Source organism: Ascaphus truei, chromosome 3 (assembly GCF_040206685.1).
Source record: "Ascaphus truei isolate aAscTru1 chromosome 3, aAscTru1.hap1, whole genome shotgun sequence".
Lineage (NCBI taxonomy): Eukaryota > Metazoa > Chordata > Amphibia > Anura > Ascaphidae > Ascaphus > Ascaphus truei.
This window is the reverse complement of record NC_134485.1, coordinates 356021659-356042377: the sequence shown is the minus strand read 5'-3', so window position 1 is coordinate 356042377 and position 20719 is coordinate 356021659. Positions and strand designations below refer to the sequence as shown.

General features: G+C 43.8%; 1 protein-coding gene across 6 annotated transcripts in view; it reads left to right on the top strand.

Moving 5' to 3' along the window:
* The window catches only part of ATP7B (ATPase copper transporting beta), a 107689-nt gene that overhangs the window by 72838 nt on the left and 14132 nt on the right, over nucleotides 1-20719 (top strand). For all 6 annotated transcript variants that reach the window (XM_075592001.1, XM_075591999.1, XM_075592002.1 and 3 more), the window contains 6 exons: nucleotides 1621-1775; nucleotides 8988-9122; nucleotides 11123-11317; nucleotides 12477-12659; nucleotides 13466-13658; nucleotides 17169-17315. In XM_075592001.1, the coding sequence (XP_075448116.1) occupies nucleotides 1621-1775; nucleotides 8988-9122; nucleotides 11123-11317; nucleotides 12477-12659; nucleotides 13466-13658; nucleotides 17169-17315 (1008 nt within the window). The remainder of the gene's footprint in view (nucleotides 1-1620; nucleotides 1776-8987; nucleotides 9123-11122; nucleotides 11318-12476; nucleotides 12660-13465; nucleotides 13659-17168; nucleotides 17316-20719) is intronic.

Here is a 20719-nt window from a genome sequence, read left to right as displayed (position 1 = left end):
CAGCTTTATGCATTTTGTGAACGGTGTTATAACACATTTCTGCTTTGTAAATGTTCTATGTTTTATTTAACATATTTTAAGTTTTTTCTTCACCTTTTGACTGCCCCATCTTTGCCAGATAAAGTAGCACAGACACTCCACGTGGTATATGGCAAGCCCTGCTAAATAGGCAGCAGTGCCACTAATAGAGGGAGTAAGGGACACCTCTGAGGATTCGGTTACTATTTTACAAAGGAGCTTTGTAACATAATTCCAGGTGTTTGATTTAAAAGAGAGCACCAGGATGCATTCACTTCAACATGTCACTGCCAGGAGAGGTGTACGGCTGAGCGTATAAAGGAAGGGTCTAGCCTCCACAAAGTATTGGAGGTGGAGTTGGCATTTTTGAAGATGGGGAAGAAAGACAACAACTTATAGGAAGGGTATGTTGACGAATGTCTAAGAGGAGAGACATGAGATGCAGTGCAGAGCAGTGTCCCATGGAGCTTTACACTTGAAGACCAGGACCCTGAATATGATTATAAATGATGTGGAGATTTACATAGAAGACCCAGAAAAAGTGGTGGTTGGGATAAATGAGCATGGCATCAGCAATTTCAATGTGTAGGACTGGAAGACGACACGAAAGATGGTAATTAGTGAGGAGCCTACCTAATTATGGTGAGGTACAGATGTAGCGGGTCTCGCTGTTCCCCCAGATAACTCAATATTCCCAGGCATGCCTCAGATTAGAACGGGTGCGCAAAGTTTCTGAGCTGTGCCCCCTTGTGTGCCAGCACTCGCACCCCCCCTTTCCTGTGACCCGGCGCCAAAGGATGCCACAGGTCATGTGACGTCACGTGACCCCACAGCGTCAATTGATGTGCGTTACCATGGTGATGCACACGTCACATGACCCCGCGGCATCGCCATGGCGACGCGTTCAGAAACCTACTAAATCCCGGTAAGTTGAGGTTGCAGAGGCCTTTAACTTAAATGCCTCGGGGTAGAGCACTGGCCCTCTGCAACCGCCGTGTCCTCCCACCCCTCAAAAAAATCTTGCGCACCCCTGGATTAGAATATTACAGTTTCCATAGGATTCAGTTGTAATGTTGCAGAATACTGCAGTCTACCTGAGCATACCTCAAGAGGGAACTCTTAAGATGGCTACATTTGTACCTTAAGTGAATGGATAAACAGGATAGTAAAGTTTACGTGGAAAGGTACTTTGGTAATTGTGTAAAGGTGGAAGAGGCTGTAATTGTTAAGTGGGGTAAAAAAGAGGAAGGAGACTTCAGGCTTGTAAGACAGTGTGGTAGAGACCTTGAGTGGTATTGAAAGACATGATGTGGAAGGAGTATGGGAATATTAGTTCTGTTTGCATTAGTGAAAATAAATATTGTAGTGAATGAAGAGTGTTGATTTTTTTTCTTACAATGGTGCATTATGTTTGTAAGCACATGTGCAAAAGCAAGCAATGTATCCCCACTCATCATAAATTGGCATAACATTAAGTCCTACATGATAATACATTTGCTCTTCTTTTATGAGTTTTCATTTCCTACACACAGCTGAACTTATTAAATAAACCTGAAATACTGTAATATACTGTACCTCTTTCCTTGTGCATCTATCCTCCAGGTGAACCTATGCCTGTCCGAAAGAAACCTGGGAGCACGGTCATTGCTGGTTCCATAAATGCATACGGCTCAGTACTTGTTGAAGCAACACATGTTGGTTCTGATACCACTCTTGCACAGATTGTCAAATTAGTAGAAGAAGCTCAGATGTCAAAGGTAAAAATATATATTCCAAATAGATGTTATGTATGTGTTTCCCCCACCCGGTGGGAGATGTGTCCATTACTACAGTGTGTGGTGCATATACCTGCAGGCAACAGGAGGGCTGAGTCATCTGCCGATGGTAGTGGGGACACAGGACTAGGCTTCTGGGGTTCATACCCCACATATCTCTTTAGCAGTGCAAAGCCTCCATCTGCCGTAGGCTCCAGGAGCTGAAGGTGATCTCCTACGGTAGAACTTATTACCTCTCCCCCCAGTAAGGTCACGCACCAGCCAGGAGGTATATAACAACAGGAACGGTTTATTTACTCTGTACAGCACAGTTACACGGCAGGCTTCTGCCGTCCTAGCTCTTCCGCACCTCCCTAGCGGAGGCAGAGGTATGGTACACACTCACTCTTCCCCGGAGGGAAGAGCACGAAGGAAGGCCCAATCTCAAACTCCCAGTTGTGTGACCTGCCTTCCTCAGAGGGGGAAGGACACTCCTAACCTTAGGACGGTCCTGCCTTTAAGTACAGCCAGGAGGCGGGCACCCCGTTGACCCAGCTACAACAGGATGTACCACCCCGTGCTATCACTTAAGTGCAGTACCAAAGTAGAGGGGGAAACCCCCATAGCAACTACTGGCAACCTGATTGTACCAGGTTTACAGCCAGCCCAAGGGCAGAATAGTAGCCATCAGGTGACCTGACTAAACCCTCCCTCTGGTGGATTCCCAACGACCCCGCTTGGGTCCTAAATTTTCGGTTACCATCGTCAAATGAAACCTGAACAAAAACAAGATAAAAAATTTCACATAAAGGTTGATCACATTTCAATATGCATGATAACATATTTCAATGAATATCGTTATACAGCTTATATTTGAATACAACAATCAAATTGCTGTGTTGCAGAACTAGGGTCCCTCCCAACATGGAGAACCTTTTTGTTAGGGGGGTCGTCTGATGCCATGATCCACTCTCTCTAAAGCGAGAGCAGGACGGTATTCCTGGTAACATACTGGGCATCCACATATCTCTTTGTCCCAGGGAGGTTTGGGCATAGATCTATGGGCCATTACATATTTCTGATACCGGGCCAGAAAAGCAGAAGTCAGAACACCCGGCCACACCGAATAACTATCTGTCTCAGGGGCCAAGGCCGTATCTGCCACGGAGTAAAGACAGTGACTGGCACTGAGTTTGAAGCAGGGGAGCCTGGTTCAATTCCCGGAGTCGGCTCCTTGTGACCTTGGGCACCAAAAACTTAAATTGTAAGCTCCACGGGACAGGGATCTGTGCCTACAAAATGTCTCTGTAAAACGCTACGTAAAACTAGCAGCGCTATACAAGAATATGCTATTATTTATTATCATCATCATCATCATCACACCCAGGAGAATGAAGCCTGTAAAAAGGCAAGCAGCTGCGACCCTAGCGAAGGACTCTGTAGAGCTCCATAATATAATGAAAGTTTCATTGATGCAAACTCAGAGCAAGCACCAGGAAGAGGTGGAGGCTCAGAGAGGAGAATTGCAGGATGTACTTAAGAAATAGCATTTTCACTGAGGAACTAAACTTGTTGCAAAGAGAGAAAAGCATTCTGACACTTCAGATTTTATCCAAGGAAGGATGGAGAGAGAAAGCTACTTGCGTAAGCGCTCCACAACTGTCATCATAAAGCCTGTCTACAGAGGGATGAGAGCTCGCCGGCTTTATCGCCAGAGTAAAGCAGCTCATGTTATTCAGTTCTTTTGGAGAATGAAGTAGCAAAGAAATAAGTATGAATACTTGATGGAATGTGTGATTCTACTACAGTCCAATGTTAGAAAGTATCAGCAACAAAAATGCTACAGGGATGTGAAGAAAGCGGCTAGTGTGATTCAGTCTAGATGTAGATCCTACGTCATAAGCAAGCTGTGCCGTCCTATAACCGTATCTGCAATGTCGATGCAGTACTGCAATCTGCTTTTCACAAAACGCAGAATACAAGAACCAAATTACGATGGAGTAGCGCAATAAAAGTCCAGTTGTACTACTGTACCCACCTGGTCGGAAGTAGATTCCGTGCCCTGAGAGGAGCTGCTATAAAGATGCAGTCTCTAATCAGAATGAGACTGGCAGTTTTACGTAGCGCTTTACAGAGACCTTTTGCAGGCACAGGTCCCTGCCCCGTGGAGCTTACTATCTATGTTTTTTGATGCCTGAGACACAGGAAGATAAAGTGTCTTGCCCAAGGTCACAAGGAGCCGACACCAGAAATTGAACCAGGTTCCCCTACTTCAAACTCCATGCCAGTCAGTGTCGTTACTCACTGAGCCACTCCCCCTGTGTTCTGACTCTTGGGGATGGAGCAGCTTCTCTGCTCCTCCAGCTCTTGCTCCAGTTTCTGTACCTTCTCCTGCTCCCTCCCATAAAGAGTCACCTGGCCTCTAGGCTCCTCCTCCAGCGATACTCTGGTGATGCTCTGTGTGGCCTTCAGCTCCTTATGCTGCTCTGCGGGGACATACTGGCTGCTCAAACACTCCTGCAGCACCTGTACTTTGTTAGCAGCCTGGAGGCTTTCTTCCTGCAGAGTTCGCTGCTTCTCCTCAGCATCTACTTGTTTCTCCTTTGTCACCTGTAGACACATAGTTAGCTCGTGCAGCTGGCTCTGCAGTACTGTATATGCTGTGCTTGAGTGCATTGTTCCAGGGAGAAGCAGTCTTTTCGCAGCATTCTCTCTCCATCCTCCAGTGCTTTCTGCACTTCTAACTTTTATTGTTCCTTCACCTTTTGTGAAGCTTCTCATTTCCTTCACTGACCAGACCAGTCAAATCTGAAACCTCTTCTTTCAGATTTCTATTCTCTCTTTTTAGTGTCGATATCATTCAGGACCTTTTCTTAGGCATCCTTCAATGAACGCAGCTCTGTGTTGATATCGCGGACCTCCTTCTGAGAGACTAGTCTCTCTGCCTCCTTATACTTCTGTTTCAGGTTAGCAATCATTTTGTCAAACTTGCTTTGCTTTTCATCCATGGTGGCAATTGTAGCGCTTGCCCTCTCCAGACTAGTCACCTCCTCCAACTCACTCCTCAAGACGCTCAGTTTTCTCCAAAGCTGCATACTCAAGTAAAGCTTGGAGTAGACACCTCTGCAACTCGGCGTTGGCCTCTCTCTCCTTGTCCAATTGTTCCCCGAGGAAATCATAATCATGGCTGGCAGATTGGAGTGTAGGAGTTAAGGCATCTTTTATCCTGGTTCAAGAATTCATCTTTCTTTCGCTCCTCCTTTTTCTTTGCTGCCATTCCCGTGAGGATTCCGCTGGTCACTCTGGTCTGCAGGACATCTCGGCTCCTTTCTGGCGCATTGTCTTCTGACATCTCAAATGTTTCTGTAACTTCCTCTGTAGGTTGAGAAACACTTTTTTCTTTTTCTGTCTCTTCCGTTTTACTTTGGTATCGCTGAGACATCAGTAGTACTGCACACACACTCATTGTTACCAGTTTCTGCATCTTCCTTGCGCGCGCAACGCGTGCTTGCTGTTGTTTCTACAGGAGTTAATATTTCTCATGCTGCTCTTGTTGCCACTGTTTATAATTGAGAACTTTTCTGTGTGACCGAGTTCACGACGGGCCCAGCATACTAAATCCTTCAGCTCATCACCTGGTCTCATTCTAGATGGTGGGATTCCAAATTCCTGATCACTGATCACTGATCACTGATTCCAGGGTTGTGGGGTCCTGCGCTCTGGACATGTCGCTAGTGCAGCTTTCATTTACGTGTACAGGTATGGCTCTTTTTCCGGGGCAACATACGAGTCATCATCCTCATCATCCTAATCCTATTGCCTAAAGGGACACTGTTTCACATGGCTAAGTGCATTGCAAAACAAATATTTCCAGTCGGCCATTTTGAAAACCTGACCGTGCAGACTTTACACACAGCACTCGCTAGTCACGTTTGTTTTACACAGCACAGCGATCCTGGTTTGGTTTTCTGCCTGAGTTTGTGGCCTTAACACATTTTCTTCTAATGACCTTCAGATTTGTAGCATCCCACTTTACACTCACCTGTGGCAAGACGGCCTCATGGTAGGGTCAGTATGAGTCCAAACTGCATATTTTAGGCATTAACCTACGGTGGTTTTTTTTCTGCATATCACAATAAATAATAGGCACACTGTTCCTTTAAGGCAAATCAAATCCTAAAACAAAAACCTACTTTGCACATGCACAGTCCAACAACAAATGTGGAAGTAGCTGGGAGGTTGCTAAGAGACCAAAGTAATCAGAAGTCCTGCTGACAGTCAGGAGCAGCTGTGAGGCACAAGCCCTGTGGAGCACATTCAACTCACTAAGGACACCTTGCCATCACAAACAAACATACCCTCTCTTTTTGCTTTAAAGCGGCAAAACATGTGAAAATATATATACATATATATATTTTTTTAAATACATAAATTAGTCCTGTATTAGATAATAGTGACCTTTTTTAATTTTTAAGTTTTTATTTTTTTTAAATTCAACTCTTAATGCCATTTTTTATGGGTTTTAATATACTGAGCATCCTTTGATTTCTATAGCAGGTTTAGCCACCTCCCAAGCAGAGCAAGATTTTTGTAACACTTTCCTGTTTGTGTAAAAAGGGCAGCACTCCACAGGACTAATATTGGATTTATTTAAAGTGAAATCAGATCGATGTTTTGGTCCTAACCATGGACCTTTGATTTCATAAATTTTACATAAATCCAATACTAGTCCTCTTGAGTGCTGCCTTTTTTTCCTGCTTGGAAGGATAATACATAGCTGCATGGATTGCGCCGTTTTGCGAATGGCGTGCGCCCGAGGCAGTTCCAAACAAGGGGTCATGTGAGTGCACCTTTTTTTCTATACCTATTATGTGATAAGTTATTCCAATATTCCCAGCAGTTTGAGCTGAAGCCTGTAATAAGTCAATGTTACCGTAGTAATATAAGAATACATTGTAGTTGCTGCGTTACACTAACTGAAGGATTGATTGGAAACTGAAATGCAGCCATTATGTTAGGCACACATTCAGGATTTTTACAGATTTATAACAGGAGCACCAAACGATTGCCAGCTTATGTAAGAATGTACAATTATACATTGCCACATAATTTACAAATAAGAAAAAAGGTGGGTAATGTAGTATTGCTGCTTTAAACATCTCAACACACACATTAGCCACTGTGACTCATACAGACACAAATACATTATCTACTCACACACACACACACAAACCTTGTCCCTCTCACACAAATTCTCCATAACCACAAAAGCTTTCTTGCCCAACTTCACCCCCAACACCGTCCCTATCACTTCAAACACCCCACCACCCTCAAAAATCCTCAACGACAAAAGAAAAAGTATATCTGACCCCATGACATGGGCACAAGACTGCTGGCCCGATCTGCCTGGTTAAAACTCATGTAGACAAAGGAGGACGTCAGTGTTCGTTTAATAGACTCACTGTGGATACTGTGCCGTAGGATGCCAGAGTATTTGGCTTTAAACTGATGTGTACGTACCAGCCTGTTGCCTTTTCATATGAACGCCTTATGAGGCGAAGCCTAGCCCCCTCTCCTGATGCTTTTTAAAAATGTAGATAATGATAGAAGTTAGAAGGATAACCCGTAAACAACACCCGCTTTGAAAACCTGATAACCCTGTATAATACAAACCTCAATCGCCCACGTGGGGACATGGTGTCAAAATGGGGGAGTGACCCAGTTGGGGAGGAGGTCCATGGGATGCCTGTCCCAGTGCACCCTGACAAATGTGCATATCACATCTCCAGTTGCTCCCTAGGGGTAACAGGAGAACAATAATGGGGTTAGGGTTTTGTTGCAAACATAAAGTAACTAAAAGTTGTTTTTTTTTAAAGGCTTAAAAGATCTTGCCATGGGCGCTCCCCACCATAGAACACCAATATTTTCTGGTATGGCTGTTCACGAGTATATCCGGCAGAGAACGACTATCCCCTGCTTCAGCCAATTTTTTTGCACTTTCACTGTACTGTTTTGGATGAGACAGCACATGTGTTCCATGGATGCTCATACAGTAGTAATAACCTCAGACGACACTGAATTTACTTTCCCTCAACACTAGCACCACCTAGCAGCAATTCTGTGAACTACAGAAGCCGCAGGATAGCACTGAGTGAGCCGTGGTCGGTCACTGCGACGATTTCATTATTTGCTGTGGGAAATAACTTTTCTGCCCCCAGTCACGGGGAAAGGAAGTCTGGCTACATCTCAGGGGGAAAGGAAGTCTGGCTACATCTCAGGGGGAAAGGAAGTCTGGCTACATCTCAGGGGGAAAGGAAGTCTGGCTACATCTCAGGGGGAAAGGAAGTCTGGCTACAACTGTATAAACATAAGTTATGGTGCAGCTGCAAAAGTTCTGAACATTTCGAACCCCACGGGGACTATTATTCTGACTCCCGGGACAGTTCCACAGTGGGACCGAAAATGTGATATGTGATGAGCATGAAATAAATAGTTTATCTAGCATTTTATAATGAGAACCTGTAAATTTACAAATTATTATTTTATGTTGGTTTATGTGTGGGATTTGTGTGTGTGACAAACGCTTTAATCACCACCAGAACACAAGTGAAAATGTACAGTACTGTTTGCCCAATGTAATTATTTGTGGTATGCTGTTGCAATTTTGTCACCTGTTGCACGACTCTCTCTCCAATATTGCCATGCAAACATGCAGAAAATTAAAGCCCCCGTTTAAAATATTTTTTAAAAAATTCCAAAAAATCTTGAAATAGTAATTTGAACATACAAACCTCAGTTACAATAAACAGCTCTGTATTTTGCAATACAGGAGGGCCCCGGGTATACGGTGGGTTCCGTTCCAGGGGCCCACCGTATAGTCAAAATCGGCGGAAAGCGGATCCGGCGATTTTCAGTTCTTTGCATGCGCATATCGGCATTTTTGCCGTTCTGCGCATGCGCGACCTATGGTCTGCGTGCACAAACTACAGTATGCGCACGCAAACTACGGTCTGCGCATGCGCGCCGGGCGCAACCGCCCATTCTGCGCATGCGCAACATAGGATCAAAGATGGCGGCCCCCTTCTCGGTGCCGCCGTATCGGCGGACCGCCGAAAAGCGGAGCGCCGAGAAGCGGGGCGCCGAGAAGCGGGGCCCTGCTGTATACTTGTTCACACTTTATCTCCTAGCAAGTAACTTGTTTTCCCTTTATTGTAGGCACCAATCCAACAGCTGGCAGACAAAATAAGTGGATACTTTGTTCCTTTTATCATCATTATTTCCATAGTAACCTCATTGACCTGGATCACCATTGGCTTTGTGAATTTTGATATCATTGTGAAATACTTTCCTGTAAGTAACTTCTTAATTTCTGTCTGCATTCCAGAAATGTAGGTTTGTCTCTGAAATCCTTCTGTAGCATGTACATCACAAACAGTAACACAAATGTGTGTATATGTGTGCGTATACGTATGTGTACACATATACATGCAGTGCTCAGAAAAACTGGGACCCCTTTTATTTTTTTGGCATATTTTGCAGAACAATCGCAACATTTTTATGAAAATGTGAGCAATTCTAGATCTGTCACAGTAGATTATTACATTTTGAGAATTATTTGATAATCTAATAAATGTTCTTTGGAATTGGTGAGGGCGTGATGACCTCATCAAGTGCATAGTTACAAAATGGTGTTTAGCGAAGAAGATAAAAACGTTACAAAGTGCTTGAGAGAGAGAGCAAGAATTATAGTTCAAAACGCGCTAACATAAAATGTTTCCTGATAAAGGCTGGTCGCTATGAGGACTGCACAAACAAATACGGAAAACAACGTATCATTCAGGAGTGGGAGCAGCTGGATCGACGCGTTATAGACTATGCAATCAGACAGTGGCATGCTCGTCTTCGGGCGCGCGTTTCAGCAGGAGGACATTTTGAAATCACACTTTGAACCCCCTCTATAGTAATCTTAGTGTTTCAGATTGGAAAAACTCCCGTTTCTCATTTAATCTACCGCTGTGTATCTGGTACTTGTTGACATAATACAGTGACATCCATTTAGTTAACATCAGTTGATTGTCTACATTGTGCTTCTTATATAGTGTTAATCTACATAACAGACCAACAATTGTACAAATTTCCATGGGGATTGAGCAAGAAATAGAGAAGATATGATGAAAAACAGAAGGGTCCCTTTTTTCCTGAACACGTGTGTGTGTGTGTGTGTGTGTGTGTGTATGTATGTGTGTGTACATATATCATACACGGCAAAGTGTTTCAATGCAAACTGATTTATTAAAGTGTAAAGTGAATAAACAAGTGATATTATGAATAAAGGGTGAAATATTGTATAAATTAAAATGAATAAATGCAACCCGTTTTATTTATGAGGTGCTGCTCTAAAAAGACCTTTCCGGGGTCAAAAGCACATTGTCTGGGATGAAACAGGAGCGCAGCTGTCATAAGATATGTGGAGGAAAGAGAACGCAAAATAATATATAGTAACACAGTATATAAAAAATGTGAGCAGAACCACCAGTAGGCCAGCGTCAAATGCACTCACATATTCCAAAATCTTTTCAGCGTTAAAGATCAGCAATGGGTATCTAGATGTTAGCACGAGCAAGGACAGCTCCAAGATATGTTGGGTACGAAAGAGATAAAATGTCAACGTAGCCGAATTCTGTTAAAACATTTTATATGAATGGAAGAAATAAAAACAATGCACTCACACACTGAATAAAAGCGTTGTGAGGTCCCTGGCTCCAGCAGCATGTGTCCAAACACTACTCCTTCTTGAAGGGCACTGAGCCCTTGAGGAAGCCGGACGGACACCAGTGAAACGCGTAGGGTGTGTTGAGTTTTGCTTCGTGGAGCCATTAGAGAGTTTGTCCAGCTTGAAGCCTGTGCCCCCTTAATACTGGAAAATAAACCTATCCAATTCATAATACATGGAAGAGGTCAGGAAGGAGGAGTGTTCGCACACGTGCTGCTGGAGCCATTGACCTTAGAACGCTTTTATCTAGAGCTTGAGAAAGGACCCTGAGTGGTTCGAAACGTGGTTCGACCATTTTATGGTTGTTTTCACATGGTGTGAAATTAATATATATATATATATATAACCCCACAGGTCAGGTTTTCAGGATATCCCAGCTTCAGCACAGGTGGCTGACCTTTTGGGGGGCTTGAGGACTGGAGTTGAGCATCCCTGGGCTAGACCTTGCACAACTCAATGACAATCTTTGCTTGCCCTTGTGCTTTTCCAGGAACTGCATGTTTGCCACCCACATGTGACATGAATTCCTTTTATTGTACCACGGCACAGTTACCATTCACTGACTTTCTCGTTTCAGAGTTACAGTAAAAATATCTCGGAAGCTGAAGTAGTTATACGGGTGGCGTTCCAGACCTCAATCACAGTGCTCTCTATCGCCTGCCCCTGTGCTCTCGGACTGGCGACTCCCACAGCCGTGATGGTTGGCACAGGTGTTGCTGCACAAAATGGTATCCTTATCAAAGGTGGTGAACCTCTGGAGATGGCACACAAGGTCAGTTAATCAAAAGCAGTTTACATGTATTTCAGTAAGTGGGCATCCATTCCATTCTTGTAAGCAAATGATCATATTTGTGCTTTTTAAATGTAGAGGTGAACTTCAGTGATCTGGGCATAATTTACCTCATGAAGATAAAAGAACTGGTGCTTCAAGAGTTAACTGTATCCATATGACTTGATAAATGCTCAGCATCTGGACTCCACATATAGTATAAGTGCGCCATCAGCTGCAGAAAAATATTTTTTTCATTTACTTTGGCGCTCAGGAAGAGACTGCGCTTGCCGTACAGCTGTAAATTGTATGTATACAACAAAAGAAGTGTGCCCAATGCTACATCCCATTGACAAAACATATTTATTTAGTTAAAGCCTTTGGCCAAAGCCTGCATACCAACGTCAAGGTATAACCAAATTAATGCAGGTCCTACACTACACTGGGAACCTTTCCTTTTACCTCTGTATGAGGGGAAAGAACCATAGTAGATCCTGTTCTTTGCAGCAAAGTGAAAATACCTCCCAAGTTAAAAAGGTGAGGAGTAGGGAGCTCTGGGGGGAGGTGCCACCTACCTCCATACAACTGTTACCTGTCAATTTCTGACTGGATTTTATACTAAATGTAATATTTTCACATTATGGCACTTATAAATATTATTACAGTAGTTTATATTTAGTAATACTATATACAAATAAAAAAGACACAATTATGTTTTAATTCAATTGCATCGATCAGGTATTCCACATGACACAATCCGGCAAAATTCATTTCAAACAAAGAATTATGCGGCAAATGTTTTAAGTTACATAACGACCCTCATACATTACACACGTTTTATGAAGGTTTGTACTACTATTTAGCACTAAAATTGTAATGCACACATTTCTTTTCAAATATGAGCATAGTACAAAGGCCACCAGGAGTTAGCTACGAAAGTAAACCAACTATAAACAATCAAAATATGAGAGTACAGCCACAAGAAGTCCTATTTTTAATGTCATTTTTAAATCATTGAGGCCCCATTGAGTAGTACAGTATGAGGGCTCAGAAGAGCATTGCAGCCATTTGTCTACATGTAATATTAACGTGGCATGTAACAATTCCATGTCCATGCCGAAAGGGTATGCAGGTCTTCAGATTTTGGTTGTGGTTATTTTAGATCAAGACGGTGATGTTTGACAAGACTGGCACAATAACGCATGGAGTCCCTAAAGTCATGCGAGTGCTGCTGCTGGGCGACGTGGTCAAGCTGCCTCTGAAAATGATGCTAGCAGTGATTGGGACGGCAGAGGCCAGCAGCGAACATCCCTTAGGAATGGCTGTGACGAAATACTGCAAAGAGGTAATGGCTTTTATTGCTTGGCCTAGATCTTCTTAATTAATACATGGCCAACTGGCTCAATACTTAGCAATTCAAAGAAAAAAATATGTGAGTATTCGATTTTAATAAAGTAAAATAATGAAATTGTATACAATAACTGTGTTCAGGAAGCGGAATATACATGATCAAGCCAAAGAATGCCAAAACTTGCTCTCATTGATTTGTAATAATTGTATGTTTGTATCCATGGCACAAGTGACAGACATCAGATAGGATAACAATGACTTTCACTTGTATCAGGAGCAGGGCTGAAGGAGGACCCAGCCTTGGGGTAAAGGTTAGGGACATGGAGGAAAGGGGGGTGGCTATAACTGATAGCTTGAGGCCAAGGCTTGCAAGAAATACGTATGTATGCGCTGTGTCTCCAAAAAAAAAAAAACAGTTGGGACAGTTTCACAAATCTCTTAACATTATGCTTCATTGTTCCCTGCATGGAAAAACACGTACAGAATTAACGCTTACAAGCACAGAAGATATCTAATAGACTTTAACACAAGCCTCAGTTGCAGGTAGGTCCAGGCTGACTATCGCTGGTGCATTTCATGACTATATAGATGTTACTCTCCTGATGCATTAGACGTCTATAGCCATAAAGTATCAGGGCTTTCAGCTTGGACCTTCCTCTGCTGCTTTCTGCATTTAACTTCAGGCTTGTATCAGTCTTTTGAGGTTTTATTTGAATTGTAATTGTAAGTAAGTTTTGCAGAACATACACAGAAGATTCAGGTGGAGTTGTTTTACTATTCTTTCACCATTTACTTTTCTAGGAGCTTGGTACAGATTCTTTGGCATATTGTACAGATTTCCAGGCTGTCCCGGGATGTGGAATCAGCTGTAAAGTGAGCAACATTGAAAGTGTTCTTGTGCAGAATGAGGAAGGTTTGAATGAGCAGAATTCTTACCTGAGTGGTCTCATCAACACACAAGACCACCCCGTGATTATCATGCCTGAATCAGAAGGTATAGTGAGACATTTCCTAAACTCGCCTCCTTTGCAACCAAAAAGGGTTTGACTTTTCAATGGACTTACGTTAAAGTTCTTAATGATTATTGTTCTATTTGGTGTTTGAAGATTCAAACATATTCTCTTTCAAAAGACTCTTTGCACCCAAATCTACTGTATGAATGGCCTATTACAAGCCATCACAAGCCTATTTTCTGACAGTAAAGTAGAGTGCCAAAACATTAAAAAAAACATTCCTACAATTTAGGTTCTTGTAGAACGATAAACGCCGTTTTTGTGATGGCTGTGTACGATAATACAGATCTTTACTGCACAATGTGCCTCTTTGTTAGATGCACTAGAATTCCATAATAATAATAATAATAATAAAGCGGCCCACTAATACATGACAAATTACATACTGCATCTGCCTTAGGTATGGAACGGAGAAAACACTGTAAAGTTACAATGCTCCATGTCAGCATTACGTATTCTCTCATTTTCCACGTACGGTAAAAACATGATTAATTTCACTGAGATCTCTGATCTATATTAGTGCCTTGTCTCTCTAATATAGATACTCAATAAAGAAGCGCAGCTATAGCCTTCAAGACTCACAAATCTTTGATAAAACATTAAACTAATAGTGTCTTGCACCCCCCAAAAAACAAAATCTCACCTAAAATCATTAGCGGTATACTGTATGCTCATACATGTGAATGCATTGAGAATAGTTTTTGTCTACTTGCATTTGTCTGAGTGGGTGTACATAGAATAAATAAAAAAAGGCCAAGCGTCTATGTATCGACATAGATACGTTTGTGTAGATAGTCTGCTCTGTTTTCTGGAGCAAAGCTGTGGTATATGTAAGAAAAGTTTCTTACATCTGATGCACTTTCAGACTTGCGCCACTTCGGATATGGAGGATTTTTAGGGGCAAATAAAGGGCTAAATTAAGTGCAGAGACGCAGACTGTGATACATCTCATAATCTGTGCACCACGTAACTCCTCACCAACGCCTCCTACTGATTCTCCCTAACGTGCAAGATAGGGCAGACTGGGAAACATTGTAGCAAACTGCTTCAATCCATAGGTGCAGGGTGAAAATTCCCCAGTTCTGCTCTAAAATTGCCTTGATACATTGACCCTTAAGGTTGGATTTACACCGACGAGGCTGTGTATGGACCTTTACCACTTTATCACATCTCCTCTCCTATGTACCAAGTTGAAAGTGGAGCAACTCTGGAGCACTAAATTGCTTCAGGCGTATCAAAGTAAAAACTCATGTAGCCGATCTTCCCCCACCCTATGGAAGATGGTGTCGCTACCAGGTGTGTAGTGGTGCATAGTACCTGTTGGCTGCAGGAGAGCTGAGGTTCCGCCGATGTTGTTGGGGAAACAGGACAGGCTTTTAGAGGTCAAAGCATAGTTCTTTCTCTATAGATCAGCGACTCCATCTTCCGCAGATTCCAGGAGAGCTGGAGGCAGTCCCTGCAGAAGAGCCATCACATACTCCCCCTGATAGACTGCAGACTCAGACCAGGAGTGTAGTTGAACATGGACGAGCTTGTCACGGTAGCTTATGACAAGATATAATAAATACCAAATATCTGGGTTGAACTGAACGAGGATTAGATATAATAAAATATATTTATTCCTTAAATAAGGTGAACACAGCAATATAGTACAATTAACAGGCAAGAAGGTAACACTTACTTAGGGTTGGGGAATGGAGAAGTATCAGCTAGCAATTCTCCAGCAATCCGGTGACATTCCAGGTGGAATCAGAAGCACAACTAAAAACTGTAGCGTTGACACAGTTTATATACCTGTGTAACCCTATTCTTAACATTGAATACAGACTATTGGTGAACAATTATCTGTATCCAATCCCTAACGTGGAGACACAGATTAACCCATGCCCCCCAGCTAGTTAGCCCATGTGTACTGGGACTCTGAGGGTCTTATTTCTGTAGCCCCATAATTAAATCAGGGACGACGACCAGTCTACCAAATGAAGTATCTGATAGGATCTTCATTGTTTGTAGGTGTAGACATAACACTTACAAACCACTCCAGTTTGATGATTCTCCGCCCTCAGGTAACAATTAGAGTGGCAGAGTCTGTTGATTAGTACTTGGTTCCTAGTGTAAACAATCAGGGCAGTTAACTTTTGATCACAGTGCTTATGCTCAATCATCCGGCTGCCCTTCATGACCTATTAGCATAGCAGATGGAGTCTGCATTTTCAGAGCAGATCCAAAATACCATACATATACACTTTAATATCTACACATATTAATAAGTTTCATTCTGGTAGGCTCAGTGGGTCGAAATTTGCCAGTTTTTAATGCCTACAGTGACTCCACATATTGGCCAAATTTCAACTCTCTGCGACCTCCAGAACTGGAGATACAGAAATGCACTTTAAAACCTTAAAATACAGGATTATAATGAAACATGGGAACAGGGGAACATACAGTTTCCTGACATGACAAGGTGTAAGCCCCATTCCTGGACCACAGTCCAGTTAACCCCTTGCCTCCCTGGTGAGGTCAGGGGGTGGCCATATGGGGTGCAACCCCTTTAATACCGGGCCAACCCCCTCTCCCTCTACAATCCTTTATTGAGAAACCAGCATACAATGGATATACTCTGATTACAGGTTTCTCTTAGGTGCCAGACCTCTGGATAGCCCCTGGGTCAGCCTTGAGGCCTTTCCTACTGCCTAAGGCTGAGGCCCCGCTGCACACGCTGGCGCGGCCGCACTGTGTCCAGGTGGCGCGTGTACGGCACTTCACCGCTATCTGCGGTCCGTAGGGAGCATTTTCAGGCGTCGGGGCGGGGCAAAAATTGGTCGGGGATGGGTCGGGGGGCGCGGCACTAGCTGCACTAGCTGGCTTATTATTGGCTGATGGGTTCCAGTCTGTGATTGGCTCAGTCGCCGCACCCTGTGCCGCGTCGCAGCCAGGGAACACAACCCGGTTGCATTCCCTGCTGGCTGACGCGTTACAGCGCGTAGTGAGCCTTGCAGTGAGGAGGGACTGGGGCGGACTCGGGAGGAAGCCAAGAGCAGGTGAGTGGCGCGCGCCATTGAATGCAGCGGGACCGCGGCCTTAGCTTTGCCACAGCCACTTGATGAGGCTGCAGAGGGCGAGACAATACTTACTCAATTTAGGTTGGGGCTTCCCTAGTACAGAGGGGGAAGGTACAAGGTCTGAGCCCAGGATTGGGCAGAACACAGGCCTTGTCCACCTCCACCCCTGTTGCTCAAAGAAGCTGCTGGTGTGGGGGAAAACCCAAGATTGGGCCTGACACTGCCTGCACTTACCAGGACTTACATGTCAGGGAGGGCAGACTGGTAGCCAGACCAGGTATGGCTACACATATTGGCTTTGCTTTGATACATTAGTGTATGTATTTTAAAGCAAATTCAGGAGTCATTTATATAGATAATTATACTTGCATGCAGCCCCAGAAGAGCTTCTTATTGGTGACGTTTTGGACACATTTCTGTATATTCCAGGTGCAGCAGCCCCGCAAACTCACTCTGCTTTAATCGGAAACCGCGAATGGATGCGACGTAACGGTTTACATATCTCTAATGATGTTGATGAGGCCATGACCAGTCACGAGATGAAAGGACAAACGGCAATACTGGTAGCAATAGATGGTAATATGTTTGTTTTGACAAATCTTAAATAACTGCTCTGAACTTATTGGCACAGAAATGCTTCTGGCTTTGATTTCCCACCTATTTCTTTTTTTGTTTGTTTGTATTTTTAGTTGTATTATGAAATTAGTTAAAAATGCATATTGATGGGGGAGTAGTGCTAAATTCTGGTATGTTCTGCTGCCCTTAAACGGACCAACAAGAGACTTCTTCATATGTGAAATCATAGTGTACAGAGCTCTCAAACCCTCACAGGTTCATACATCTTGTATATTCTCATCATGAAGAAAAACCATGTGAAGCCCTTTACAATTTAATCCCACCTATGAAAACTGTGCACAAATACATTGCAATACACATAAAGGAAAACACTTTTGAGGTTTTGAAAGCTCATATATAATAATAATTAGTGCTCGACAAATCCACTTGCCCGCTTGCCTGGGGCGAGTGGATTTTGTGAGCTGGAGAGGCGGCGGCAGGACTGACTCAAAAAAGGAGCGGAAGAAGAAGCTGGCAGCGGGAGAAGACGATCACCATGTCAGCAGGGCAGCAGGAGGCGTTAGATGGCGAGAGGCGGCGGCGGAAGCAGGAGAGTATTCACATCCATGTGAGCAGCAGGAGAAAAGCCGGCTGCGGTCCGACCCGGAAGTCTTCAGTAAAGTCACTGAAAACTTCTAGATTGGACCGCAGGGGCGCGCTCCTACCCGGCTTTTCTCCTGCTGCTCACATGGATGTGAATACTCTCCTGCTCACGCCGCCACCACCCGCCTTTCGCCATCTAACACCTCCTGCTGCCCTCCTGACATGGTGATCGTCTTCTCCCGCCGCCAACTTCTTCTTCCGCTCCAGTCTTGAGTCAGTTCTTCCGCTGCTGTCCACCTATGCCAGGTAAGTGAGGGATGGGGGAGGGGGTGGGGGAGGGGGGGGGGTGAGAGAAAAAGAGGCAAAATCAGATTCCAAAAAAAAAAAATTACTTCTGGGGGGTGGTTGGCGAGTGCCTTTTTATCGGGCGGGTGACATTTTTTATCATTTCATATAGTGCTTTTCTCCCAATGGGACCAAAAGCACTTCACAATTACAGTACAATGCGTGGTACATCACGGCACATAGGATTTAAACAGACACAGTCCCTTACATTGATCTTACAATCTATGTTTCTGGTGCCTGAGGCACAGGGAGATAAAGTGACTCGCCCGAGGTCACAAGGAGCCGACACCAGGAATTGGACCAGAATCCCCTGCCTCCTGATTCAAACTCCGTGCTGTTGTTATCGGAGTCAGTGCCTTTACTAACTAAGCCGCTCCCATAACTAACATGGGCTTGGGTTTGTTCAGTTCTATACACTATGGCAGGAGTGGCCAACTCCAGTCCCCAAGGGCCAGCAACAGGTCAGGTTTCAAGGATATTCCTGCTTCAGCACTGGTGGCTCAGTCATTCTGTGACTGTTGGTGGCCTTCGAGGGGGGGGGGGGGGGGTGAGAGAAAAAGAGGCAAAATCAGATTCCCAAAAAAAAAAATTACTTCTGGGGGGTGGTTGGCGAGTGCCTTTTTGTCGGGCGGGTGACATTTTTTATCATTTCATATAGTGCTTTTCTCCCAATGGGACCAAAAGCACTTCACAATTACAGTACAATGCGTGGTACATCACGGCACATAGGATTTAAACAGACACAGTCCCTTACATTGATCTTACAATCTATGTTTCTGGTGCCTGAGGCACAGGGAGATAAAGTGACTCGCCCAAGGTCACAAGGAGCCGACACCAGGAATTGGACCAGAATCCCCTGCCTCCTGATTCAAACTCCGTGCTGTTGTTATCGGAGTCAGTGCCTTTACTAACTAAGCCGCTCCCATAACTAACATGGGCTTGGGTTTGTTCAGTTCTATACACTATGGCAGGAGTGGCCAACTCCAGTCCCCAAGGGCCAGCAACAGGTCAGGTTTCAAGGATATTCCTGCTTCAGCACTGGTGGCTCAGTCATTCTGTGACTGTTGGTGGCCTTCGAGGACTGGAGTTGGCTGCCCCTGCACTATGGCGTCCGTGTACTAAGCATCGCAAATGGAATATTTGGCCTGAAATTGTCACAGAAAAATCACAAATGATATTGCGCTTGTACGTTCCTACGTACTAATCTTTCTTTCACAACGTGCGCCTTGAGCATAAAAAATGTTTTGCATTGAGCTGGCTTTGCAGCCGGGAGACTTTGCGACATAATTCCCATACACCACCATAATTCCCATACACCACCATAATTCCCATACACCACCATAATTCCCATACACCACCATAATTCCCATACACCACCATAATTCCCATACACCACCATAATTCCCATACACCACCATAATTCCCATACACCACCATAATTCCCATACACCACCATAATTCCCATACACCACCATAATTCCCATACACCACCATAATTTCATACACCACCATAATTCCCATACACCAGCATAATTCCCATACACCACCATAATTCCCATACACCACCATAATTCCCATACACCACCATCATTCCCATACACCACCATCAGTCCCATACACCACCATCATTCCCATACACCACCATAATTCCCATAAACCACCATCATTCCCATACACCACCATAATTTCATACACCACCATAATTCCCATACACCACCATAATTCCCATACACCACCATAATTCCCACACACCACCATAATTCCCACACACCACCATAATTCCCACACACCACCATAATTCCCACACACCACCATAATTCCCACACACCACCATAATTCCCACACACCACCATCATTCCCACACACCACCATCATTCCCACACACCACCATAATTCCCACACACCACCATCATTCCCATACACCACCATCATTCCCATACACCACCATAATTCCCATACACCACCATAATTCCCATACACCACCATAATTTCATACACCACCATAATTCCCATACACCACCATAATTCCCATACACCACCATAATTCCCATACACCACCATAATTCCCATACACCACCATAATTCCCATACACCACCATAATTCCCATACACCACCATAATTCCCTTACACCACCATAATTCCCATACACCACCATAATTCCCATACACCACCATAATTCCCATACACCACCATAATTCCCATACACCCCCATAATTCCCATACACCACCATAATTCCCATACACCACCATAATTCCCACACACCAGCATAATTCCCATACACCACCATAATTCCACATGTGAAGAAATATCTCTGAAGAATCAGAACATGTTTCCAATCTACTTATTTGTCTTCTTAACTCGGAGTCAAAACATTAAATTGTGATATTTTACCAGGGTTCATAACTTCCAGTAATTTTAATCTGTCTGGAGTATATGCTTAATTGTGTTTTAAAAAACAAATCAAATAAATGTGAA